We start from the raw sequence: 27112 nt of genomic DNA, 5'->3' as shown, positions 1-27112 counted from the left end.
CGCCGCCCCTCCTCGCTCCCCCACGGTCATCGCCACCTACGCGTAGTAGCGCGGTGCCAGCAGAAGCTCGGACATGGCATCTACCTGCTGCGGAGTAAAGCGCGACTTGTAGACATGTTCCCAGCCCTCGCGGTGCGCATGCCACCACTCCTCGAAGACGCGCTTCGCCACACGGCCACACTCGGTGTTGCCCTCTCGCGCAAAGAACGCAAGCTGCACCATCACCTTCGGCACGTAAGAGGACAGGTCGCCAGGGTCAGCCAGCACAACCGCGCCCAGCGCTTGCACGAGGGCCACACGACGGCCTACACATGCTGCGCCTGCGCCAGCGATAGAGGGCGCCTCTTCCCGCTGGTGCTCCGCTGCAGCGTCACGAGGGTGCTGGCGCAGCTCCTGCGCCAGCCGCTGCACCAGCACACGTGTCTGCGCCTCGGCCGCGACCTTCGTAAGCACGGCCATCAGGTGGCTACCCTCGGCACGGACGCCAGCGTCGCGATGCGCCAAAGCAGCGAGGCTCGCGGCAGCAATCTCCTCCATGATAGCGAACTTACCGATGCGGTGTAGGTTGGGAAAGATAAGTCGACCCAGCGCACACGCGCACGCCGCCTTGGCCCGCCGCGAAGCGCCATACGCGACGGAGCCGGTGCAGACACGGCAAAGCTGCTCGACTAACCCATGGACAAGCGCCTTGGGCATGCGACGAGCGATAAGATAGGCGAGAGTCATCTCGGCCGCCTTGTGCACTCGCTGAACCTCCGTGAAGAACAGGTCCAGGCAGCAGCAGAGCAGCAGAACCATGTCGCTCGCGTGTGCTTCAAGCAAATCCACCGTGGATTGCTGTAGGCAGAGCATCGTGAAGGTTAGCAGCGCCGCATCTTGGGTGGTTGGCGATACAACATCCGCAGAGTTAGGCGTCTCGTCGCTGGCGACGGTGGGGGCGCCACAGGCCGTTGGCATTACCTTCCCCGGATCGCCTTTGCCTCCAGTCCCACCGCACAGGAGCGGAAGCCTTCCGCGAAAGACTGTGCTGTCGGCTCGCCGCATGAGCAAGACAACGAGCGCGTCAGCGGAGGCGCGGCACCCGCTGAATTCGGCTCGGAGGCTACTCTGCAGAGGGGAGAAGGCGATCAGCTGCGCCACTACCGCCGCCGCCATCTGCCGGACGTGGACTGCAGAAGAACGGAAGAGGTCTGCGTGAGTCTCGAGCAGCGCGGCCAGGCGCGGGAGGCTGGCGCAGATGACTGCTGGCGGCATTCCACGGAAGAGGGCGGCAATAAAGGACAAGAGGCGCTGCTGTTGTTGTGACCACGTATCATCGCCGCCTCTGCTGGCGTCATCAGCGGCCGCCGCTGCTCTCTCCACGGAAGCCGTGCTGCATACTTCGCCTAGCAAGGCATAGACGATGGTCCACAGCTCCTCCGACGTCACTGACGCTCCCAGCGTCGTGAAAGCTACAAGCATCACCCGCTGCGCAACGCGGTGCGGCACGGCTGCATAGCTGCAAACGCACGCAATAATGTCTGAGAAGAAGCGCACTGCCCGCGCTCGCAGCCCCGTATCTGCAGGGCCTTTCTTGGCTGCCCTCGCCCTCACCGCCGGCTGCAGTGGGACTGTCAGTCGCAGCACCGCTGAGGACACAATTGCAAGAGAGCGAAAGAGGCGGTACATCTTGTCCTCCTCGATCTCCCTACTCTCCTCCGCGCCGGCAAGCGTGGCGGCGCGTAAGTTTTCCGCTCCCTCGCCGCTGAGGTGAGCAGGTGGTGCGTCTGCCGTCCCACGCTGGGCACAAGACGCGGAATGACCGTCACCATGGTTTGCACCGGCAGCAGAGGCGCACAGCCCGTCCTCGCTGCGTGGTTGGTTGTTCTGCTGGCGACTGCACCGCCACATCTGCAGCTCGTCATCGGCCCATGCGAGCAGCACGGAAGCAGCAGGCGACCATGACAGCGACGCATCATCCGACACCGACTCCCGCGGCAGCGACGCGAGCAGCTTCACCACCGTGATGGGCGAAGTCACCTGACGGTCATGATGCCCTTGGGAACACTCCACCGGCAGTGCTAGAAGCTGCCGCACCCATGCATGTGGACTCAGCTGTTGTGCCGCCGCGTCTGCATCGCACGAGCTCCCGCCCTCCGCGTCTTGCACTGCGACGTCGCCACCGTCGCGACTCATATCGCCCAAGAGCGCCGTTTGCCACGCACGACGGTACGCGACAGCGTCGGAAGGCCGCGCGTAGGTGGCGGTGTCCATGAAGGCGCGACCGGTGATGGGATTCCAGTGATGAGATGCCAACTCCGCACCTGCGTGCGCCGGATACAGCCCCAGTTCGGCTGCTGCGCACCTGGGAAGCGTGAGATAGCTGAGAGGGAACACAAGGCCCGCCGTGCCGACGTAGTACGGCATCAGCGGGCACGCCTCTGTCAGCCTATGCAAGCAGTCTTTCACCGCCGCCACGGCCTCCTGGTGCGTCCGCTGCTCTGTCTCACTCAGAGTTTCCTTCACAGCGTCCGGTGACAGCGAGAACGAAGGAGGCACCGAAAGGCCATCGGGTAACGCGCACACTGTCCACATCGGTTCGCGCACGGTGACTGGGAGTGATACGGCTTGCAACAAGTCAGCTGCCACACACCGCAGAACGACGTGAGAAGAGAGGGTGAGGCGCGTAAGGCGGCGGACGGCGCGCAGAGAAACTAAGCGATGCGGTGACGGCCAGTAGACGAGATGGGCATACGCCACCAGCAGCACCGCGCGCGCAGGGTACGTGGAAGCAAGCCCGTGGGCGACATGCACTAAGCTTCCGGCGAAGGAGGGGGAGCGGACGGCACCGGTAGGGAGGAAGCCTTTGGCAGAGCGCACACGTTCAGTGAGCTGAGGGAGCAGCAGGCCTGCCGTGGGAGAGCGCAGCTCTTCTGGGAAGCGCGTCAGGAAGCGCAGCGATTCAATGCACATGGATGGCGCCTCGAAAAACTCGCGGCTGAGTGCCAGTGAAACCAGCAGCCTCTGCACCCCCTCCAGCGCACCTTGCAACGTATGCAGTCGCTGCGTCATGGAAGGTGCCACTCCGATGAGCACCGCAGCGACTTTGGTACTTGGCTGGCCAACGCCATTCTGACCGTCCGCTGAGCTTCCCTGTGCTGGTGAAATGGTTCCACACAGCAGCGGCTGCTCCTGCGGACGCAATGTCACCTTCGCCTCAGGCACCTCGGGCGCTGAGGTTGCTACGCTTGCACGCCACTGACTGATGACGGCGGTCGCCACGGCGCGAACTCGCCCCTCGAAAATCGTGAGCGAGGCGCTGTCGAGGGCACCGAAGAGGCGCACGTGCACAAGCAGCCGTATCGCGCCCTCCCAGACGGACCGGCGCGGAGAGAAAGACAGGCATTGCAGCACAGCAACAACGGCCGAGAAGGTCCTCTGTGCCACTGGCAGATGCCCGCGCGTCACCGCCTCCAGCTGCAGCTGCAGCGACCAATCAACCCAGCACGCAAGCGGAAGTCTTCGACGCACCCACGGGCATTGATTTCTCAAGCTCTGGCGCAAGTAGTGTGAGAACGAAGCAGCTGGACGCCACCGCTGCTGTGGCAGCCGCACAACGGAGGACGACAGCCACTGGAGCAGCTTCAGCAGTCCCGTCACGTCAGCTAGGCTTTCATCAGTCTGCATGGACACCCCTTCGGTGGGGGGCACGCCAAACCGCTCCGTCAGCTCGACACCGCACTTGCGCAAGGGGTCGACGACGTGTTGGTGCAGCATGGGCAAGCACACGCACCTATAAAGCACTTCAAACAGCTCCGTCCGCGTGTAAGCCGGCCGGCACGCTGCTGGGCGCAGCGGTGCGCCGGTGGGGCACCACGCAACGTGCAGGTTCACGTCCCACCACGGCACGCCACGCATCTGCTCCGGATCTGCGGCCTCCGCCGTCGGCGTTGCCTCAATGAATATCCACTCGCATTCACACAGGAGCCGCAGCATCCAATCCAGCGTCCCTTCCAAGACGGTCTGCCGCGTGACAGCTGCGGCGCTCTCGCAAGCGTGAGAGGCCGGGCCGCCACTTCGTTCGGCCGCGGCAGTGGCGGCGTTTGCGAAGAACCGCGCGTGCACAGAGATGTCACCATCGCCTGAAACAGCTGCTGCCGTCTCTGTGGCGGCAGTATTGAGGAGGCCCCCGCCGTTGACGTCGGCAATCACTCGCACGCAGTCTTTAAGAGACGCGTTGAAGAGGTCCACCGCCACCTGCACATCCTCGGCAGCCGGCCAGTCTACGTACACACGCGCCTCTGCCGCTGTGCCTACCCTTGGCAGCAGTGGAGTCGAAGTGGCTGGCAAGCCAGCCGCACAGCGATCTTCCTCCGCTTTCGGCAGCCGCTGTGGCGCGGGGTGACTGCCATTCGCCATGCAAACGTGACAAGCAGCGCTCTCCCGCGGCCGCATCAGCGATGTCATGAGCGCCTCCATGACTTGCGCCGCAGCGCCGCGACGCCTCTTACTTGTCAGAAAGCACAGCTGCAGCTGCACACCCCGCCAGATGGCCGCGGCGTGGGTGCGTGCGAGTGAGCGGTCGCCCAGGTCGGCGAGGCAGGCCGCCAGCAGCGACGCTGCCCACTCCACCTCAGCATCTCGCGCAGACAAGTCAAGCAAGACACGGAGCCAGTGCTTCTGTGCGCAGGCCCACGCCTCCGCCGGCGCGCAAGCAGCCACCATGCGCACCAGCCCCGTCATGCGGGCACCGTGATCGCGACTCACTGCCTCTCGCAACACCTCGCGCGTCACCGTCGAGAGAGCCGGGTGAGGCAGCGTCCGAAGAAATGCACGAAACATTACCTCTGCGCACGCGAAATGGCCGTTGTTGGCGTCTGCGTGGGCGGCAAAGAGCGGAAGCGCCCGTGCCGTGTAGGCCTTCGCAAAGGCGTCCACTTCCACAGCACTGCCAAACACCTCCTCTGCCGCGGCGTAGCCTGTTGCGACTGCCACGAGGGAGAGAACAGGCATCGAGCTCACCAAGTCACTTGGATTGACGAGTGCCAGCAACTGCGGCAGTGTCTCCCGCAAGAAGGCTAGCAAAGTCGCGCTGCTCGCACTCGTCGACAGCAGCGAGGCAGCGGTCGCGCTTGCCAGAAGGGTGGGAACGGCACCGGTGAGAAGCAGCGTCGACGCCGCGCGCTGCACCGCCACCTGTGTCGGGCTGTCCACGCCTGTGCGCACACAGCTGAGAACATGCGGCAGCACCCTCTCGGGCGAGAGCCGGAGCAGAGCACACAAAAACAGCTGCGCCTGCCGCGCACGGGCCTGAAACGCCGCCACAGCATGTGGAAGAAGCAACGAGACGAACCTCCCCACCGTGGCGGGGCTCCAGCGGTGCGGTACGGCACCAGTGGCCGAGTCGGCCGCAGAGCCGCCGGAAGAAGATTTGGCCGGCGCGCCAGCTCCCACCTCCACTGCCTCTCCCCGCGACGGGTGCAGCTCGCATGTCGCACCCCTCTCCTTGAGAACACAGCGGCGAGCCGCCTCCCGCGCCAACGCGGTGTAGCAGTCACACACGCGGTCGGCAGGACTGCCTCTCTTGCATGGCATGCCAGGACGCACCAGTACGCTCGTGGCGTGGAGCCACCGCTCCAAGTGCCGCCAGAGCGGTGAGTCGCAGTCATCCGGGAAGGCGTTCAGCAGTCGCGCGTAGGGCGCCGCTGTCCAGTAACTAGCGAGCGAGCCCGCCTCGGATCCACTACGCACAGTCCTCCGGCCGTGCAACGAGTCCGCCTCATGACCTCCGCTGCGCAAAAGATGCGACACGGTGGCCGTAGACCCGTCTGGAAGTGCGCCACTTTTCCCGGCCGGCAGCTGCAGCGCCTGCAGCCACGCGGTGAAGAGAGGCTCTGCGAAAGCGTCCATGCCGGTCACTCCAGGATGCGCGCGTGCAAGCAGCCCGACGAAGGTCATGACGGCCACTCCCCATGTCAGGTAAAAAGAGTGTGCGGATGGCTTCGACCTGTTCCCCTTGTCGCTGCTCGGCTCCACTACCGGCGAGGGCCGCCCCGGCGGTTCCCACGTTGCCGCCTCCACCAGCAGGAAGCGCAGTATCTGCTTGGCCCGTGCCGTCAGCTGCGGTAGCGCGGCTGCCGCTGGGATAGATTCGAGCCCGTCCCTCTGCTGCCCCTGAGACTGGCGGCCGTCCTCCTCTCTCACGCGCGTGACTTCCTTCTCAGCGGAGCCCTGTGCTGCAGCCACGTCGGTCTTTGGCTGGCAGAGGTGACGGTACGGAACCAGTCGCACAAAGAGAGACAGCGCAGCTACGCCGTCCTCCGTCGGCGCCAGTTGGCCGGCGACGAGGCCCCATAGGCCGTCCACGGCATCCGGGGTGAAGTGAGGAGATGCTCGACGGCAGAGGGAGGGTAGCGAGGTGACGACAGCGGTGAGAGTGGAGCGCCACGAGGGCAGCTCAGCGTTCTGCTCGTCTCGCGTGCTCAGGCACAGCGCCGCCAGCGGCTGCCAGGGCAGCGTGAAGGGTGCGCGAACGGCTGCCTCGCTATCTGTGTCGGCGGCCGCCCTGTCAGGCTTCGGTGGTCGGCACGCCACATGAAAGCACTGCAAGACCGCTTGCCAGCACTCGATGTCGGCCTCGATGAGGGGCCAGTGTGTCGCCCAGGCGTAGAGGAGCGGCACAACCAACGCCTGAAAGCGTAGCGGAAGCACGTACGCGCCCACGCCTCCGTGTGGCGCAGAGAGAAGGCTGTGTAGCCGCACAGTCAGGTATGACAAGTGGCGCACCAGCGTCGACCAGGAGGCTGTGGACCCTCTGCCGGACTTCGCAGTGCGGCGAAGCTCCACCACCGACGGGTGCGAGGGGTACGCCACGCTCTCACAGGAATACAAGGCAGCTTCGAAGAGATTCACCTGCGGCCCCGCCTGCAGGGCGGCGCTGGCGGAGCCGCTTGGCTCGTTATCCCTCGCGTCCTCTTCGGCCGTCGCCTCGTACTCCTCAAACACTGTTGCAGGCACCTGCGTCGCCCACGCGTCAGGAGCGCCGAACGCCTCCAGCTCCGCGCACAGCTGCGCCATTACGGTCCCATCCGTGGCGCGCTGATGGGCGAGAAGCGCCGGGGGAATGCATCGATCAATGCACCGATGAATGCGCTCCCTCGGCTCCAGTGGCCGGGCGCCCTCCACACCATCGACAACGCCACCACCAGCGAGCGTGCCTTCCTCAGCACAACACCCTCGCGTTGCGCTCTCTGGGCTCGCCTCGCCTGCCACCGCCTTCGCCGCATCGTTGGCGTCACTCCAGAATGACGCCGCGCAGTCGTTGTCGTCGCCATCAGATGAAGACCACGAGCACGAGGAAGACATTGGATCGTGGTGGACGAGGCGGATGCAGAGATCGAGAGCGCGCGACTGACCGACCGAATGAGAGCTATGCGAAACGGCAGCGCGAATAGCACGCGAGATACAGTCGCACAGTGCGATTGCGCATGCAGGTGCAGAGCTCCCGAGAGCTGGAGAGGGCAAAGGCTTCAGAGGAAGATCGGTCAATGACGCACCAGTAAAGCCTCGAGCGTCAGACTCTCAGGCCCCACCCAGACACCAATGCACCGATGTGCCCCACCATGCAGTCGCCTTCACCCTTTCCCAGAAGCCAATCGCGCGGCCTGAAATATATATCTATATATATCTAGATAGATAGATAGATATATGTGTGTGCGTTAACGTAAACACGAGCAACGGAGGAGCTCAGGGCAGGCAGCGAAACAAGATAAAATCGCTCCACGTCAGGCGCCTTCTCACACACACACACTCTATCTCTCACACACACAGCCGGCCGTGAGCGTTTCTGTCTGCGCACGCGCTTTCAGCGAGCCGAGTCGATGAGGAGAGCAGCGAGGCTCTGCGATGATGGGGAGTGGGGGAGGGGAAGAGGAAGAGAGCAGCACTTGTAAGCCGATTCGATGAAAGCAGCTGAAGGAGCGCCGCGTCTGTTGCCCGATCTGTACCGAAGCGAGCGCGTTGAAACGGAGCACAATAGAGATGAGCATTCAATGAGGTGGAGAGAGCGGAGAGATGGGCGTTAGTAAGAGGAGGAGAAGGTCAGAGACCCTGAGAGGGGGCGAGCCATGGCAACGATATCCACTCCCCTTCCCTTCATGTCCATGATGGCCCGCCTTGCCCATCCTGAGGTTTGAAGCCGTAATGGGCAGAGATGCCCCTGCGCGCGAGGGCAGAAAGGGTTGGCGCCGCCATCGGACAACACCACAGAGAGGGATCAAATCGAAGTAGCTCCGGCCTCTGGCGCTCTCTTTGCAGTGCGGGCGAAGACGCACAGGACATGGCAAGGAAGGGGGGGCGTCCCCGCTTCGGTCTCAGGTGTCAGGGACGCGCCACACACACGCACACACACACACTCTACGCCATTCTCCGGCCGCTTTTCTCGCTGCGGTGGTTCTTCTGCTGCCCCTTGCCCAAGTCCGCTGCCACTATCCGCCTCCCCGAGACGGCACGTGTGCTCACGAAACATGGGTACGCACTGCAATGCAGGAGAGCTGGCGCGTTCACAGCTGGAGAGGAGGGCAGCAGTGGGAAAGGCTACGGAGGGGGAGGGCGTGAGAACCGCGAAAGAGGCACGCACGCAGACGAAGCTGCTGTGCCGATCCGCAGCGTTCTTCTTCTGTGGCTTCACCCTCGGACAGGCATTATGTACATCGGCGCAGCTGCAGCCGGCCACTACCGCTACGGCCAAGCACTCCTCGCTTGTGCTCAGCGACGCATGCGCAACTGGAAGCGCAGAGCGGCGGCAGAGCAGCATGCGCGGGTGCGAAAGTGGCGTGGAGCCGGCAGAGGGAAAGCAGGGCGCGAATATGACGGGGACGACGAAGGCGCGAGAGGACAGAAGCGCACCCTCAGAGCAGCGCTGCCTCAAAGTGCGCAAAGATGAAAAATGGCAGAGAAAGGGGAGAGACAGAGAGAGGGGGGAGGGAAACAGAAGAAGCCCGGGGACGAAGCGCGTGTGTGAATCGCACGGCGCTCTGCGTTGCTCTGCGCATTCTGCCACAAGTCCTTCATTCCTCGGAGCAGTAGGTGTACCAGGAACAACCCCTCCCATTCGCTCTGGCGCTCTCATTGGATGACACTCCGTACGGCCCTGGTGATGGCGTCGGGTTGACCACGTGCACCTGCACGGGCGCCCATCTCAGAGTACCAGTAACGATTCTCCCCTCTCGTGCAGCCGGCGCCCCTCCTCTCGCGCATCGTCACCCCTGGCACCGCGCGCGCGGACTGGTGCGCCACGCCTACAGAGGAACCGTCTACAGCATGAAGCACACATCAAAGTTGCGCTCGCCGGGGCCGCAGTAGATCTGGCCACACTCTAGTGTATCCGGACGGTACCAGAAAAGCGAGCCTTCGTAGAAAAGGTTGCGCACGCCCACAACATTCGCCGTTGCGTTATACTTGACCGACCACACACCCGCCGGGGCATCGTCCGTGATGGGCATCAGAAAGTCCGTGTACGGGTTGTATGTGGGGCCGTAGAGGACACGGTTTCGCTCCTCCTTCCCCGCACGCGCCATTTTGACGTAGCACGACGGCTTCTTCGCGTTATGCAGAGGCTGTCCGCCAAAGGTGTTGTTGCGCACACCGACAGCCGCGCCGTCTTGCAGGACGTACATGCCGCGCACCGTCAAGCGGCAGTCCGCATCATGCACCTGTACAAAGTGGGCTAGGCGCATTGCCTCGGTAACGCTAAGGATGCAGAACTTGGCCGTGCGCCTGCGCGGCGCAGGTACGGCGGCGCTCTCGCCATCCTCCTCGGTCTCTTCCTCTTCCTCCTCTTCCTCCTCGGTCTCCTCCTCGTCTTCGTCACTCTTGGAGTCGCCGGCGGTACGAGCAGCGACGATATCCTCCTCGGCCTTCTTCAGAACGTCGTCTGGGGTCGGCATCGTCAGGGCGGCCTCGTCCGTCTCGGGGGGTAGATCGTGACGCATCTTGTACTCGTAGCTCGGCACACCTTGGTAGGGGCCACGGAGGGCCTCGCACAGACGCACTTGCTCTTCCGTCAGCGCTGAGAGCATCGTCCAAGTACTTCCACCGTCGATGCTGTAGAAGCTGACCGACGGCGCGAACTCGCCGTTCGGGAAAGCCTGTGCAACCCAGTAGTGCGCCTTGACCCCAGTGACCTTCCCCCAAAGGTGGATCGGCGTGCCGCGGTAGCGTTGCGACAAAAAGGGAAGCGAGCACTGCAGCGCCGTCTGCTCCGCTGCCGAGAGACGGCTGCCGATCAGCGTGAGGTACTCAGCATTGGCGACGGACATGATTCGTTAGCGCAGGTGCGGAGATGGGGGCTCGAAGGCGGAAGGTAGGGGGCGCCTACGCAATTTGGTAACCACGACCTGAAGAAGAAGAGGGAGGGGAAGGGGCTTAGTGCCCTTCCGAGCCGCGTATGTATGAGGAGATGGGATGGAACACGGGAGAGGCCGCACAGAGGGCCGACCGTGCTAGCGCAACAGGAGACAGCGCTTCGGACAGCCGGATGTAAGGGAAGAGAGAGGGGGGAAGGGGTGTCCCCGGAAGCCTGAGTGCATCTACGGAGCAGAGGGTGCGGGAGAGAGAGAGAAGTGCGCGTGTGGCAGTGGCGGAAGTGGCCCACCATTGCGAGCGAGAGGTGATGAGGAAAGGACGGCGACGACAGCAGTCGAACTGGTGCGCCGGTCAGAGACGCAGGCCCATTTGTGGGGAACGAGGGGTACGGGGGAGGGAGGGGGGTGGAGGCTGACGCACAGGGTGGGTGCGGGCCGGACATGGGGGTAGGGAGGGGTAAGATGAGGAGCCTGCACCTCCCCCCGGCACTGCTGGTCGGCCCACAAGCGGCATCAGCCGCCTTCGGCCTCCAGTCGGCATACGCATGTCCCTTCATTAGCGGCACAGCACCGGCGACACACATCGTCCACGCGCTTCGCATCGCTTCTTCCTATCCCCCCCTCCCCACTCTCACCTGCGGGCGCACAGTCGTACCTCATCGACCCTCCGCTACGCCCGCCCCACCATTATTTCGGGTGTCAACATCAACGCTTCCAGCGGAGAGCCGTAAATGCCATCGCCCATAAGCAGCGGTCGCATCTCCGGGGACCGCACAGACGTCCCTGCTAGTAGCTCACACGTGCTCCGCGGTCGAATGGGGCGCACCAGCAGCAGACACAGAGCCAGCCGCCATGTCTGCCACCCGCTCCCGCGCCGATGCCACCGCCCGCTTGAAGTGTGCCAACAACTCGAGCTGCTCCACAGAGCCCTGCCGCACAAACGCGTTCTGATACCACTGCGCCACCGTCGTTGCGCTCGGCGGCACAATCACACTGCACAGTCCGCTGAAGTGCACGAGTCGGCAATTTCGTGTCACTACCGGCGTGTCCGGGTAGTACTGGTAGGCCGGTGTCATGAGCAGCTCAACCAGCGCGCGACGCAGTGCCGGCTCCTCCTCCGGCGACGACGCCTCCACGTCGTAGTGCGCCGTCAGCGACTCCACCTTGGGGCTGTTGTAGTAGCAGCCCAACGGAACTGCGTGGAAGTGGTAGCGCGCGGCGTTCGCGATGAACGAGCCAAGCCAATCGACGACAATGGAGGCGGCGCATGCCAGCCAGGACACCTTCAGGAAATAGCAACAGTGGATGCTGTACTCCTGTGGCAGGCTGATGTCAACACTCATGAGGCGCTCCTGCACAGGCACCTCGAAGCCGACGGTGCGGCCCGTGACGCGGTCAATGACATTTCGTGTGTCGAGAGCAAGCGGGTTGTCGTGCACGAGCGCCACGTCCATGAGCGGCGGAGTCTCGGCGAAAGTGAGGGGCATCGCTGCAGAGATGTCAAGCGTAACACCGCTCTCCTTTCTCCTCCACACTGCCTTGCCCTGCGGCGAGAGGTGCACCGAAAACCTGTAGCTGATGAAACGGCAGAAGTCCTCATAAGACGGAGGGTGCGCCGCGTCCTCGGGAAGCAGCGCCACGGCCACCTCGCGCGAGCGCAGCCAGACGTCTGGGCCGCGTGGAATAAACGCCTTCGGCCGCTCCTGCAGCCAGCCATCCAGCGACTCCCACCGGAAAGCGTTGCGCTCGCCAACTTGGGCCTCCATGTGAACCTCACACGTGGTGAACTCGTCCGTCAGATAGTTCCACAACAGGTAGCGGTAGCTCAGCATGTGCGTCACCTGCCCATTGCTATACATGCCCCTGTGCAGCATGCGCGTTACCGAAATCGTCTTCGCCGTCTCGCCCACCTTCAGCGTGTGCGTCTGGTGCCCGAGAGACATCTCCAGCCGGGTGTTGGGCGACGGGTCAGCACGCGGCCACTGCGAGCCAGCGATGAGGCCCGGGCTGTCCGCCACGATCTGATACTGCTGTTGAAGCCGCTGCAGCACAAACTCTAGCAAGCGCTTTTTTTCCTCCGATGGGTCGGCGCTGCTGCCGCCGGGGCTGGTCACGGTGTACTGATGCGGCGACACGGTGTAGAATCCCTCGCGTGGGTACGCTGGCTTGCCACCGTACAAGGGCAGCAGTCGGCACGTGCAAAGGCGCGTCCAGCTCGCCAGATGCGGTGGCTCCGAAGCGATGTCGGGGTGCTTCCACTGCCAGCGGCGGCGCAGCACTGTTGCGGTGCTCACGCTCTCCGCCGACTGCGACAGCGCCGTCACGTCCTCGCGTTGCTCCTCTTCAGAGCCGTGCCGGAGGGGGTCGATAGGTTTGATGGCAAAGAGTAAGCTGTTGCGCAGCTGCACGAACCCCACCGTGACTGTGGTGCCCGGCATCAGCGGCACCTCGTCGTAGCGGCACGTGCTATGTGTGAGATACTGCCCGGCTGAATGCATGACGGTCGTCGGGGTCGGCGACGACGCCGGTGGTCCAGCAATGCTACTGCCTACCTGACGACTGGTCGCTGCTATGGGCAGTGCGTGCGCGCGGAGAAGAGGCAGTGGCGACGGCGGTGCCCCTGTAGCCGAAACGGGGGAACTGGTGACGGTCGCTGTCAGTCGCAGAAGCATAGGCCGAGGCCAAGGCCGGGATGACTGCGTCGCGGACTTTGTCGATGGATCAGTGCCGTCTGCTGGTGCATCAAGCAACTTTCTTGGCGCAGTGGTCTTTACAGCTGCCGGCTGCGCCTGAGACTCGGCCCGCCCGCATATCCCACCCGCCTCCGTCTCCATCGCCTCTGCACCAGCACGCGCGCTGCCTGACGCAGGAGCCGAGTGAGACGACGTCGGTGATGGCGCAGCCGCATCTATGCTCTTCGTCGTCTTCGCATGAGATGCCGCTTCGCGGTAGACGCCGTTGTCGTCACCCCTCTTGCCTGGGGCATCCACCACGCCGGGACGGGGCGTATGAGGTGACGTTGATGCTCCACCGTCTTCCGTAGCGGCTGTCGTAGCCGTTTTTACTGCAGCGCCGCTGCCAGTGGCCCCTGACGGCTCGCAGCTCCCCTCCTCGTTCTTCTCCAGGTGTTTCAAGTCGCCCTGCCGCCCAGTCGGCACGACACCGGCAGCAACACTCGAGAGCCCCTCCCCTCCTCCCCCGCGGTGCGGTGAATGACGTGCGATGTGTGCCTCCTCTTGTGTGGTGACTGTGCCGCTAAGGTTAGGCGAAGTCACCGTTGTGAGGCCAGGCTGATCGAGATCCCCCCCACCAACCTCGTCCACGGTCGACACGAACAATCGCGGGCTGAAGCGCAAGAGGATCTCCTCAGACGATTGGAAGTGAACGCTGTTGGCGTGCGTGGGTATGATGAGTGTCCGCCCATCCGCGGTGATACCACTGTGAGAGCGGCAGAACACCTCAGCCGGGCGGAAGTCAGACTGGAAGTGGTACACATCGCCAGCCCCACCGCTCTCAGGGACGCCGCAGGTTCCGCCGCCCGTCTCCCTGCCCCCTGTGGCGACAGTTGCGGCGGCTGCCAACGATGCCATACTGCCCCCGCTGCCAGCCTCCCGCCACCTCCGGCCGCCGCTGCCGTTCAGTGGCGACTGGTGTCCGTCAGTGCTGCTGCCACCGATAGTGAGGGCGTCGTCGTCGTCGGTATCCTCCTCGGAGATGAAGTGTAGCTCATCCTCCAACGTAAGGCGGTCATCGCGCCCAGTGAAGCAGCTCATGAGGTGGGCCCAGTAGCTGTCGTCCAACAACAGCCGCGGCGACCAGAAGGACTGAGGTAGCACTGCTGCATTAATGGTTATCTCGAGGATCAGGTACCCACGGCGCAAATCGCTGTCCACCACGTTGCAGCCACAGAAGACGGCGTCGCTGCGCGTACCGCTCGGGGCCTTGTGCCACCGCCTCCCCGCAGGCTGCAGAGAGGGCCCGCCACCACCGCGCCCGGAAGCTGTGCCGGCAGCCCTTTCCGCTAAAGTAGGCGGTTGCCCATCTCGTTGCTGACGAAGTCCGAGATCCACCGCTGCCCCTGTAGAGAAGGGCAGGCCTCCGGCAAGCGCCGCTGCCGCGGCGCCGTTGCCGCTGCCGCCTATCTGGCGCGCCATTATGGCGTGAGCTACTGGTGCGCTCGCTGCTGCGACGCCCAAGCCCATTACCAGCGTTGCTGTGCCGCCTACGCTGTCTTGGTGCAGCTTCGAAGAGTGAAGACAGTACCACGCACAGGACGCGAACGAGAGAGCCACCCCCATCACATCGCGGTACATTTTGCCATCCTCTAGCCGCAGCTGTACAGATCGCAGCCCGCCGCCAACGCCCTGCAGGCCACCGGGGACATTGATGCCACTGACACCGGGATCTGTACCTGCCGTGGTGGTCGCAGCAGCGGCGGCTGCGGCGTTCACGATGGAGTTGTGGCTTGACTTCGTGGTGCTGCCTTCGCGCCACAGCAGCGAACGAGATTGCAGGCGCGGTGCACTGTTGTGCAGGCCCAGCAGAGAGGACCCGACGCTGCGCACAGAGTTCTCTAAGGTGCCGAGGGAGTGGTGCTCCAGGTTTGAGGTTCGCTTGTGGTCGAAAGAGCGGCTGACATGCAACGCTGGCTTACCGCTGGCCGCGTAGGAGCAAGGCATGGAGTCGCTTAGTCGACCGCTGCCCGACGCGGGCCCGGACACCGCCATCATGGTGGTGTGATGGCCTGCGTTCCCGCTGGGCGCAGCAAGGTGATGGCGTACGGCGACCGGCGCAGCGGCAGCCGCACCGCGGGAGCGCCGCTGCTGAGCGCCGCTCAACGCTGCCGCCGCCGATGGAGAAGCGGTTTCGCTGCTCCCAATGTCGCCGCCTTGCGCGCCCGCCGCGGTGGAAAGCGCGCTGCTGAATGTTTGTGCCACCTGCGCCTTCCGTGTGTGCTGCTGCAGCGAGGTGTAGGCAGAGCTTTGCGGGAAGGTGGAGGAGGCGAACAACGGCTGAAGCCCCTGCTGCAGCTGCGCCTGCTGCCAAGCCGCCACTTGCGCCCCAAGTGTGCCGGTGCCCATCAGCCCACACGGTATGGACCCCTGCGCCGGGGTCGTCGGCGATGCAAAAAAGCTGCTGCTGTTGTTCGTTGTGGCGCGCACTAGCAGTGGGCTACTTCGCTTAGACACGGTCGGCAACGAAGCAGCGGCGCCAAGCCAGCTGGTCACTGCTGCTTTGCCGCTCACGCCGCAGAATGGCGACGTCGGTGACAAGGCGTGCTCGGCGCCTATAATGCCGGTCCACGAGCCCGTGCCAGCATCTCCAGGGTACGGCTGAGGATGTAAGGGAGCAAGAGGCGGAATCGGGACGCCCCCTATGCCGCCTGGAACGGGAGGGAGGCCGGTAGTCGCCCCAGCAGGACGCACAGGGTGTTGCTCGTGTGTACGGGCACCCCAACCATCTGTGTACCGTAGCCAATCAATCGAGTGAGGATGCACCGGGAGCGTCACCACCGGCAGCGGATAAGAGCGCAGCCCAAGCCCGGGAATAAGCAGAGGCGGGTTGCCGCCCGTGAGGGACCCCTCTCCGGCGGCAACGTCACGGTTCCTACAGTAGCCCATCGGCGTCGCAGCCGTTGCAGCCTCGTACCTCCCGCGCACACTGCTCGCCGCGTCCGCACCGGCGGAGGCGCTGCCACCCTCCTCACCAGCGTCGCCGCCCGCACCGCCAGGCAGCAACGCCGACACCGAGGGCGATCGAAACTGCTGCTGCCGCGCTTGCAGGTGCGGTTGTGGCGGTGTTGGCCATAGCGTCCTAAGCGCCGCCGTCACCGAGTGCTCTCGCTGCCAGCATTCCTTAGGCAGCAGCTCGAAGACGGTCTCGCCGCCGCTTGTGTGTTGAAGAGAGGAGTGAAAAAAAAAGACGGTCATCCACTCTGGCATCTCGTAGTAGCGCTCCACCCCTCCTGACGCCAGCGATTGTGTTGGCGCGCCGCCAGCCGTGCCACGCACGCCAACGCCAGCACCCGACAGCACACAGCTCTGCAGATGGTACTGTGAGCGCAGCGTGTCGTCGTGGGACGTGTATTCGAGTAGCGGCGTCACGTGCAGCGGAGGGCGGCCGACACAGATCACGTGCACCTTCTCCAGCCCCATGTCGTGCAGCCGTGCGCACACAATCTGCACAAGATTATTCGTAACTTGGTAGAGGCCTTTTCCAGCCGACACCACCGTTACGGCGTGCCCGCAGAGCGTGAGGTTTCGATCGATGCAGTGGTGCGTGCACCGCTCCAGCACAATGCTCAGCGCCTCGAGCGTATTCGACTGCTTCGCGTGCACAAAGAGTTGCTTCGCCGTGATGCCATCGATGCACTGCAGACGAGATCGCACGTAGGCGTCCAAAGCGGCCTCTGTCGTAGCAGCACCAGCAGTCGCGGCAGAAACGGCCCCGCTGCCGCGGGCCCCCTTCAGCGTCTCGCTTGCTGTAGGAAGCTGCCTCGTGGCGTTGGTCGTAGCACCACTTTTGCCCCTCTCCCCCTCCCGAGGCGACTGTGGATCGATGCTCGCGACGTCGCCATCGTTCGCTGGCGCGTTTCCTGCACTCTTGGCTGCACAGGTGCGTGGGTAGGACGCCACGGCGGCCTCGCGGTACGCCCGCACCTCGGCCTCCAGCTGCCGCCACGCAGCGCTCTGTACCTCTCGCAACACACGATCCACAAGCGCCTCGCAGTGCATGCGGATCTCTTCCACAATGTCCACGTTGCTGCGCAGATCGCGCGGCAACTCGAGCACGTGAAAAATGTCGCTGTGTCGGCCAAACCGAAACGCCGTCCGCAATCGCCCCGTAAACACAACACAGATACGTGGTGAGGCTTTGCGCTTCGGCAGCTGCTTCAGCAGCAGCTCACTGAGAAATTTACGGATGGCCAACGTGAGCGCGATACGGCCATCCATGGTCGTCTCCCACATCTCGCACGACAGCTCAAGAAGGATGTAGTGGACGGGTGACAGGGACTGGAAGTTAATGCGGGTGGTGGGCAACACAATGCCACAGCCTACACGAATGTTCGTGACGGCACCCGCCACGGACGCCGAACCGGCCCCAGCAGCTCCAGAGAAGCCAGCGCCCATGCTCACGGCATTCCCACCAGCCCCAAAGCCAGCGGCTAGAGGGCTGGCGGGACCACTGCAGGCGGACACGCCGGCGGGTGCCGCGGCGGCAGATAGCCCATTCACGCCAAAGAAAGAGCCTGAAAGCGCTGCAGGGGCAGCGGACATGGCGGCATGATTTGGCGGCGTGTGCGGCGACGTCGCGACCGCCTGCAGCATCTCGCGCACGCGAATGCGGAAGCCGCAGAGGTGCGTCTCTTCGCCCTCGTAGAGGATGCGCTCCCGCAGCGCCTCTGAGATGAGAAACATGTCGGAGCGGCTGAGATATTGGTTAGCCACGGTCACCTCGACGTGTGACAGCCCGTAGCGCTCGTGTACATCTTGGTAGGAGCTCAGAATGCGCGCCATGATCTTGCCCTTGGCGACCTCGTTGATCAGCGCGCACTTCGACGTGAGGGACTGGTTGACGCTGATGGCCCCATTCGCGTGGCTCACCTCCTTCTCATTAAACGCCATGGCCCGGCAGATCCACCCACCAGATGGGTGCATGCGAAGACACAGCTCATTGGTGCCAGCAGCGACACCGCCGCCTGCAGCTCCGCTGCCCGCGCCAGTAGCGCCAGTCACCGCACTCGAGACGCCGCAGAGCAGCGGGCTACCTGCTAGGCTCGAGTTGCCCAGCATGCCTGAGTGGCCGCCGGCAGCAGCGGCACTGAAGGCGCTGCCGCCCTCGCCGCCACCGCCACCACCGGAAAAGTTGCCGCCAGAGGTTGGGGAAACAAAGGGCGACAAGGCCATCAGGTCCACGTGGGAGCCGGCCCCGACCGACGAGTTGCTTGCCGCGCGTCCGGTGAGGCCAAGCGCACTGAGCGTCCCATCACCGGTGCTACCCGCGAGCGGGCTGTTGGGGGCCAGGCCAGTGACATTGTGGTTGCTTCCGGCCCCACTGCTATAGACGCTGTGGGTTTGGTGCACCGGCTGGGCAAAGAAGGGGCGAAGCTCCACGATGGCCTCAACCAGCGTCTGCACGCTCTCGGCGGCAGCCGAGGACGACGCGGCGCTGCAAAAGCGCCTCCCCTCCGGCGAACCTGCCAGCTGCGGTGACGCAGTGTTGCCATGCCGCCCCGGCAGTGGAGGCAGACCATTGACGGACGAAGGCGAGCCGGGCGAGGATGTTGACGGTGCCGCCGCTGCAGAGCCAGCGGTGGAGACAGGGTTGGCCAAGTTAAAGTTCTTGGGGCAGAAAAGAAACGCAGCCTTTGAAAGGCTGTCACCGTGTGTGCGGAACACCAGTGACACCGGCGCGTCGCTTCCCTGCGAGGCATTCGGCTGGTGGCTGTGACGCTGCTGGCGGCGTAAGCTGGCGCCTTTCATCCCCTGAAGTATGCGGCAGCTCACCAAACAGAAGATATGGCACTTGTGGGCTGAGTGCCGCGCTTGCAAAGACAGGGAGCACCTGTGACGACCCCCCTCCGCGCTAGAGGCGCTGGCGCATATGGGCACCCTCCACTCAGAGAATAAAACAGAGGAGTGGTTCTCGACGCTCTCCTCTCGCCACACGCCGCTGCAGCGCAACCGGAGGATACACTGACTGGGGGACGAGGGCAAGCCGGAAAAAAAGGAGAGAGACTCCGTGCCTGCAAAACAAATCGACGTGTGAGGACCAGAAAAGACGCCCGCGGTGAGGGCGGCAATGTCGATAAAAGGGGGAAAAAGATGCGCGCACCTACACACACCGTCCTGTGTGGGGGGAGGGGGGAGGCCGGTATACGTGCGCACGACGGCCGCGCCACGTCTCACAGCCTATCAGGTCCGGCACGTGCGGGCTCGGCGCGCGTAGAATAGGAAAGGGTGGAGCAAAAGGGAGGAAGGCGGAGCGACCTCGTCAAGAGTGGTTGCCGAGGAACGCACCTTTCTTACGCGGGAGACGCGCGAAGGAATGGGCGTGCGTGTGCGCAGCCAACTAGAGGCCGAACAGGGTTGGGTGGTAAGAAACAGCGTGAGATAGGAGCCGCGTGGAGTAGAGGGATGCGCTCACGATGCTCGCAACCGCCGGCGGGCGTTGGTGAGGTCAGTGAGCGGAGGAAGGGGAGGGAGGAGGCGACAGCACGACGGGAAGGGTAGGCAGAGAGTACTATACGCCTGCAATTCGGTGGCGCTACATGGGCGCTTGTCTGGTGGATGGAAGCAGGCACAGAGAAGATAGAGAGAGGCAGAGAGCGCGGGGCACAAGAAGCCGCGCAAGGAGTGAAAGACGCCCCGTCCTCCTCTTCAAGTGGAAAGGCCTCCGGGTGTGCGCACACTCGCGCGCCGGAGTCCTCCTTCACTCACGAAGGCCTCGCATGTGTACGCCGCATGCATGAAGAAGGTGAGCGGAGGCCAGCCTGTCTTCGCTGGCGCATACGTGAAAAGCGGAGCAAGCGCATCCGTCTCGTCTACCTCGCTCGCTTAAAAGAAGGGAAGAGGCGCAGAAGAGTAAGGTGAAACGCGGCACTGATTGTCCTCCTCGCAGAGCATCTGCAGCAGTGCGCCCTCTGCTGCGGAGGGGTGCGGGCGTCCAATGTCTAAATCGCCAAGAGGCGCACAATACAGCAGCAAAGCGGCGTCCACCATCGGCATATGGGAGGGAGAAGAGGGGGGAGGGGGTGGAGGAGGCACAAAGATACGCCCACGTGTAGAGGCGCGAGATGGTCGGCAGCATTCGCTGCGGTCACTTCTGCCCCCACATCCCGTCCCTGCCCAACAGCGGTCACCCATCGCGGCCGCCTTCTCAGCTGTGCACGGCGCCCTCTCTTTTACTTCTTGTGGAGCCCCCCCGCCCACCGCCTCTGACTTTTCACAGCCGCTGCAGCAGTGCTTCTCGCAGGCGCGCATTCTCGTCATGCTGGCGCAGATGGCGGTTGTGCTCGTGATCCTCGCTCCACCGCCAACGCATGCCAATAGGGAGCAGCTCTTGCTGCGTGGGGGGCGCAGACGCGCGCAGTTTGTCATGCAGCAGAGATGCGCTAAGGACGGAGCTGGATCGCGCGCCACGCCGCGTGGAAAGGGCTGCATCAGCCGAGACAGCGTGCGCAGGAAGCGCAATATCGCTATCGTAGCTGCACGAGTGACGCGGCAGCGTGCGTGAGCAACGTGGAGGGGCAGGCCGTTGCAGTGGTATTGATACGCTGCCTGGAGTGCCAAGAAGGGCACCTCCTACTGCGGTCGGGGGTGTCTCTGGTCTTCCTGCACCGTACATCGGTATCACAATCGACGGAGATCGACTGCGTGAATGGCCGCTGCTGACGCGGCTGCCACTACGGCTGCTAAGCGCGTTGTTGCCCTCATCGAAGTCGAGCGAGGGTGCATCCCCCGTGTGGTGTGCAGGGTCAGAGGCCCTTGCCGGTGTCCTCTCGGGTTGCCGAAGTGACGGACGGCGTTCCAGCGCTGTCGCTAGGACTCCCTTCAGCTGAGCCAGCTCCTGCTGCAGCATCATCATCTCTGCATGGTGCTGGCGGGCAAGGATCAGCATGGCAGCATGCATCGTCGCAACTGAGACCATCGCAGCCGGTGCCGGAAGAGTCCCCGGTTCGGGATGCAACGCCGCCGTGCCTCTTTCTTCTAATCGTGCTGCTGTGAGCGGGTCTGTTGGCTGCTGGAGAGGCAGCAGCTCGCTGCGCAAAGGCAACGCGTTCCCACAAGCAATGCAGAATCGCGCCCGAGACCATGTCGCGCCGACGAACTCCAGTTCCTGCTGCAAGCGTTGGGTGCTGTCTGCAAGAACGGTGCTACACGAGGGCAGTGCAGACCTGACAGAGAGCACCAGGCATGCCGGTGTGCCGCATGAGGTGCACAAAAATTCAGTCATGAAGACCGGAACGCAGAGAAACCTCTGCAGGTGACCTAAACTGTGCGTCTATGCACCTCCCTTCAGCCCGCGCCGAGTGAGTGGGGAAAGGGAGAGAGGGAGAGGGGGGAGGAGGGGGCTCGCCTTCGACGACGAGCGTCTGCACTCCGTGCAGCCCATGTGCAACGGTAAAGTGAGCGGGCAGCAGAGGCGACAGTGATGGTGAAGGGGCATCGCGCAAAGAAGATCGGTGGTACGCCGCACTGCCACTGCCCCCCTCACGAATGACCGTGGACATATGCTCAGGGGAGAGAAGGGCATCGTCTCTCCATGAAAAGGGCGCACTCGCGTGCACGAGGCTGTCTGCGGTGTGCCCCTCTCAGCCGACACGTCCATCATTCCAATTCTTCGTGTCGTGTGTGTGTGTGTGTCCCAGAAGACAGCGAACACCGCAGCGCGGCCTCAGGGTCACGTGCTGACGGCGTAAAGGATTCAAATAGTGATTCCTCGAAACGCATGTCGGCGATCTCGTCCTGCATAGCGTTGCGTCGGAGCAACCTGCAGCGGCTAGCAGGCTCGTACTCCGTCCAGGGCCTGACCGCCGACATGTGTCGTGACGCATCATCCTGATCTCCGCAGTGCGTGCGCACTGGATGCCGTCACCGCCAGCAGTAGTTCGACGTTGTTAGCGGAATGTGAGGCTGCTCGACCCCAAAAGCACACACACACGCACACGCACAGGAGCCGGTGTTGATCCCCAAAGATTCCACGCGCTTAGCGATGCTACCCGCCACCCGCCCCCGCCCACATCCACCTGGCATCCTCAGGAAAGCAGACGAGTGGAGAAAGGGGGCATATGGGGAGGAACACAAACGGTCGCAAGACATGCGCGCGACGCAGCCATCGCGTGCGTGTTCGATGGGCTTGAGAAGATGGGATAGAGGGGCAGCACAAGTCATTGCGGTGTACACCACAGCAACGGTAATTGGCACAAGAAGGACGGTAGTACTCCTCCTGCGAGCCCAGCACAACGGTACATTTCTGCTGGAGGAGCAGACACTCAGCATGGGCGCAACTTAAGCAATAGGGGGGGGCATCACTGCCAATTCAGAGATGCTGTCGTGATTGAAAACGCCTCGTGAGCACAGTCAGCAATGAACGCTTCAGTGCCCTCCCCCCCCCACCCCCGACATTGAAGGGGCTGCCTGCGTAGTGATCGCCTTCCGCTCCGCATGTCCCGCTCGCATGCCGCTGCTTGCTGCACCGGCACGAATGCCGCAGGCCCGGCGCCTGGCCAGCTACTTCTCCAGAGCCCCCTCCCCTTTCCCCCGCTGCGCCGCCCACCACTGGCGCACTCACTGTTGTGAAACACGACGAATCGGACAGCACAGCTGGCGGGTACATCCCCCATGCACCCATGCGAGGAAACGCTTTCGGCACTACTCCTGCCCTGCGTCCTCCGCGTCGACTAGTCGGCGCCCGGCTCCTCCGTCCCGGCTGCTGCTGCTCTCTTCAGCCCTTGACTATTGCACGCCACCACACCTCCAAGTCGGTGTGGGCTCCCTTTATGGTTCGGCTCTTCACCACCCCACCGCTCCATACGGCATTGGCATAGCTGGACGTGCTCAGCACTGCAGCGTAGGGCCGCCGGACCCGCAGCCACTCGTACTGCCTCATCGACGTGAACGCGCTCCGCATAATCATAGGCATGAGGACAGCAAATATAACAAGGACGCAATCGAGGAAGGAGGTCGCGGAGTAGGGGATGTCCGCTAACACGCCACGGGTGGCGAGCAGCGAGTCACCGTAGGCAACAAAGGCCTATGCTCGCGCAGCCAAGAGGGGGCGGCGTGCCCCCTCGAGCAACCCCCCACCCCACACCCTAGGGAAAAAACCCACACAAAGAGATATGCCAACCTGAGAGCGAGTGGCGGTGACGAGCTCCGGTACGAGGTGAATGGAGGTCATCTCGGGGACACAGGGCGTAAAGAAAGACGGGTAGGTCAGCAGCACCATGATTGACAGGAGTACGACAACACTAAATGCTACGCTTCTCCATGCTCCGTATATGTGCGTGTCTGCGCCACCTTCATGAAGGGCAACAGCGGTGTCAGCAGTAGCGCACTGCTGCTCGGCGTGATACCGTCTGCCATGATGGCGGCCCCGCCGCGCAGACGTCCCAATGGCCGCGCTCCGCCAACTGCGGGGTCAGGGGTGCGGAAAAGGGGACGCGGGCGCCATGCTTGAAAGGGTAACGGTCGACCGCAGAGCGCCACTGCGGTTGATGGAGGAGTGCCGCGGCAAAGGCGCAGGCCCTCCACCGTTGGATCTTCGGTAGAGCACCGGTGTGCGAAGCGAAGGCGTGCTCGGAACGCAGCCGCGCAGAGAAACGGTCGGTGCTTCAAGCAGTTGGCCCAGTCGCCCACAAAGGATCTGGCACAGCGCGCTGGGAGGGAGGAGAGAAAGGGAGGAACTATGCTGGAGCCGGATACTTGGGTAGAGGCTGTCCTGACGACTCCCGGCGCCGTAGTGGTGATGATACAACGACGGTGCGGCCTCATAGCACCGCTGTGGAAGCACAAAGGCGACGCCCAAGCCGTCCTGTTGAGCAGCATTCAGGCCGCATGCCTTGCTGCCCTCTCCCGCTGCTGAGCGAGGGGTCGCTCATCAGCGGCAGCGGCAGCGCCATCTGTGAATGGCCGCCCGGTGTCAATGGTGGGAAGATGGCCGACTTCTTCCCTAATGGGTGAAGGCGGGGCAGATGCAGGCGCAGCGGCTCTGCCACTTGAGTTCATGAATAGACCTGCAACTCAGCCAAACGTGTGAGCGGGCGCCGAGCTGTCACGTATTCCCCTTTTCGTATGGAGCCTTTGCTGGAACGCGAGGGTGAGGCTGCAACGAGGGCAAGACGGGCTGGCAGCACCCACGCCACAGACGCACCGCGCAGCTGCGCCTCTACACGGCTGCCTGTGTCCATCGTGATGCTCTTCGCGGCGTTCTACCACAAGTCAGCCAGCGCGCTCGAGCTGCAACCGACAGCGTCAGTCGCGCTGCTTAGAAGGACCTGTTACGCCATTCGTGGACGCACAGCGCTGAAGACGCTCGCACGAGGCTGTCGCAGCACGACGGGCAGAAGGCTGCAGTGTCACACCTCCAACGGAATGCGCTGCGTATTGTCCACGAGGGGAAATTCAGTAACGACGTGCGTCTGTATCCCATCCACAGCGGTAACTTACGGTGACTGTGCACAACTTCAAAGCAGCAACAACGAGACACATGCAGAACAAATCTTGTGCGCGCGCGGCCACACCTTCGATGCGCTCACATCACGCTGCGCTCATCTGGTGCGTACGCGCCGCAAAAGGGAGGGAGTGAGGCATACGGCGCAGAAGTGCCGGCAGCGTTGGCGCCCGTGCGTGCGTCGGGCGAACGAACGCAGAGTAGTCAATGCCGACAGAGAGAGAGACATAAGTGAGCACGGCGCCGTCACCAGGTTGCTGCAGTCAGGCATGTCGGATAGAAACGCGTCGATCCACACGCGGGGGAGGAGAATGACAAGTGGGTGCGGCAGCTGTGACGGCGCTACACAGCCGCTCCTTTGCACATATAGCGCCCGTTCCTCCTACGCGCAGAGGTGGACCAAGACAGCACTTGGACGCACCCTCAATGGCGCAGCCGCCGTCACAGGAATCACTGGGGCAGCAGATGTGGCGCCGAGTGTGCGTGTGTAGGGGGGGGCTGTAGAGGCCTTCGTGAACGTGTATGAGTCATGGAAGGAGATGTAAGAGGATCAGTTCCACACGCTCCGCTTCAGGTAGCAGTAGAGAGCCGGTAAAGAGGTGCGAGTCCTCTTTGGCGAACGCGCGCTCCTCCACTCACACGCACTTCACATGCTCCGTACTTTTGGCCACCTCACTCCCTGAAAAAAGGGGGGCATCGGGCCCACACTTCTTCGTCTCCATCCCCTTCCCTCCTCCTTCCCGCCCCCGCTCCTGTACACCCCCGGACACGCACGCGCGCAGTGGCGCTGCACAGGCCTCTGTTTTACCCGCCACACCTCGCAAATGGCCCCGGTTGTGGCGAGCTGTTTCGCTTTTTTTTTGGCGTCTCCTTCGCTAAGACCTGTGCGGTTCTGCTTCCTTTCTTGGAACGGGACGGTGCGTGTGCGCTTGCCATACTTCTCAGGACATGGAGAACTTCATGAACATCGAACAACAACGGCAACACCGAAGAGCGAGAGGGTGCATGTATGTATGTGTGTGGCTGTCTGTGTGCTAGACAGAGCAGAAAGAGAAGGGTAACCACACGCGCGCGGACAACGACGCATCACCTCACAGTAGTCACAAACGAGAACATATCGAGAGAGAGCGTCTCTCCGTCGAGAACAACATCCACAAGATCCTTCACAGCATCGTCATCACAAAACGAAATGGTAAACACTCAAGAGGTGCGCACACGCAGACACACACAGAAAGAGAGAGAGAGGGATGGAGGGACGGAGAGCACTCGCATACAAGAGTATATAGGAACCAAGGAATATATATATATATGTTTGTGCGCATGTGTGCAGAAGAGCGGAATCAACACTGTTGTGTCGTGACAATGATTCCCTCACACAATCCACCCCACTAAAGGAGAAAAAAAAACACAGAATACAGAGGCGAAAGGGGGAGAGGGGGAGGCAGTGTGTGTCAGAGAGACTGAGGCGGCCGTGTATGGCAGTCCTGAGAGTCCGAACGACCAGAAGGAGGACTCCAGAGCATAAATGAGTCCTCATCCACTCCCTCCCCCTTCCAGACACACACACACGCACGCACGCACACTCAGCCGAGAAAAAAATCAAAAATGAACGGCGGCGAGGCGTAACAGAGTATGCACAGGCACATAGAAAGCAGAAGCGTACATGTGGACAGGAGCGAAGCGATGGCGGAGAAGACGGCTTGGAGGGAGGGTGATGGTCCTGGTAGCGGTTTCAAAGTCCGGAGGCACCAGAAAGGCAACGAGGGAGTAAAAAAGAGCGCGCGACCACAGGTGCCAGCGCACAGTCAGGAGAGAGAGAGAGAGGTGGGGAGGATGGAGTGTACAGCACATAAGGGGGCCCGACATCACAGCACCCGATAAACGAAGAGAAAAAAACGTTTGGCAGCGCTACAGGCTTATACACGCACACACACACACATACACATATACACCGCCCCCCTTCCACCTCATCCCATGGGCCCTGCCCGCTCAGCTCTGCGCCGCCGCGGCCACAAATCATGGCGGCAACGGAAGCACGAGATGAGTGAAAAGAAAAAAGAGAAAGAGATGTGGAGGGAGCCGAACAGAAACGAAAACGGAGGCCAAGACACAAACGTGCACACGTACACGCAGAGAGACTCTGTACAGAAAAAAAAAAAGAAACGGTGGGGGCGAGAGAGACAGACAAAGACCACATCAAGACACAGCATGCGCAGACGAGGCGCTGGTGAGCCAATGGAATGCCACAGCCATCACTGCCCCTCCCCCCTTTTCTACACTCGCTTGATGCTCTCTTCCCCTTTCACATACACTATTGGGTTTCCCTCTACACATACACACACGTACGCAGATGGAGAGAGGGGGAGACTCCGATGGATAGAGAGAGCCTCGCATCGCCACGCCTTAGCGGCTGAGCTCCCCCTTCTGCTTGCTCTGCGATCGAATGTTATTTCGTCCATCTTCGTGTCTTTTCGGTGCACCGAGGACAGTGGCGCACATGTTTGCCTCTCCTGCATGGGGGGAGAGGGGAAGAGGCGCAGATGGGAAGTGAGGGGCCTCCCCGCTTCTGTGACGAGTGCGCCTGTGATGATCGT

The 27112-nt window shown here is 62.9% G+C and overlaps 4 protein-coding genes across 4 annotated transcripts; all 4 read right to left on the bottom strand.

Annotated features, from left to right (window-relative positions):
* Positions 1–36: 36 nt before the first annotated feature.
* On the bottom strand, positions 37–7344 carry LSCM1_07363 (uncharacterized protein; the record flags this gene model as incomplete). Its single annotated transcript, XM_067324736.1, has 1 exon — positions 37–7344. One exon carries the CDS (start codon positions 7342–7344, stop codon positions 37–39), a length of 7308 nt encoding a protein of 2435 aa, XP_067181093.1.
* A 1949-nt stretch (positions 7345–9293) lies between these two features.
* Positions 9294–10298, bottom strand: LSCM1_07362 (uncharacterized protein; the record flags this gene model as incomplete). The annotated part of the gene is made up of 1 exon (XM_067324735.1): positions 9294–10298. One exon carries the CDS (start codon positions 10296–10298, stop codon positions 9294–9296), a length of 1005 nt encoding a protein of 334 aa, XP_067181092.1.
* An 839-nt stretch (positions 10299–11137) lies between these two features.
* On the bottom strand, positions 11138–18826 carry LSCM1_07361 (uncharacterized protein; the record flags this gene model as incomplete). Its single annotated transcript, XM_067324734.1, has 1 exon — positions 11138–18826. The coding sequence occupies one exon, from the start codon at positions 18824–18826 to the stop codon at positions 11138–11140; it is 7689 nt and encodes a 2562-aa protein (XP_067181091.1).
* A 1462-nt stretch (positions 18827–20288) lies between these two features.
* On the bottom strand, positions 20289–21299 carry LSCM1_07360 (uncharacterized protein; the record flags this gene model as incomplete). The annotated part of the gene is made up of 1 exon (XM_067324733.1): positions 20289–21299. The coding sequence occupies one exon, from the start codon at positions 21297–21299 to the stop codon at positions 20289–20291; it is 1011 nt and encodes a 336-aa protein (XP_067181090.1).
* Between the last annotated feature and the right edge of the window lie 5813 nt (positions 21300–27112).

This window comes from Leishmania martiniquensis, chromosome 7 (assembly GCF_017916325.1).
Source record: "Leishmania martiniquensis isolate LSCM1 chromosome 7, whole genome shotgun sequence".
NCBI lineage: Eukaryota > Euglenozoa > Kinetoplastea > Trypanosomatida > Trypanosomatidae > Leishmania > Leishmania martiniquensis.
Note: the sequence above shows the minus strand (reverse complement) of the source record. Positions and strands in the feature narration are given on the sequence as shown.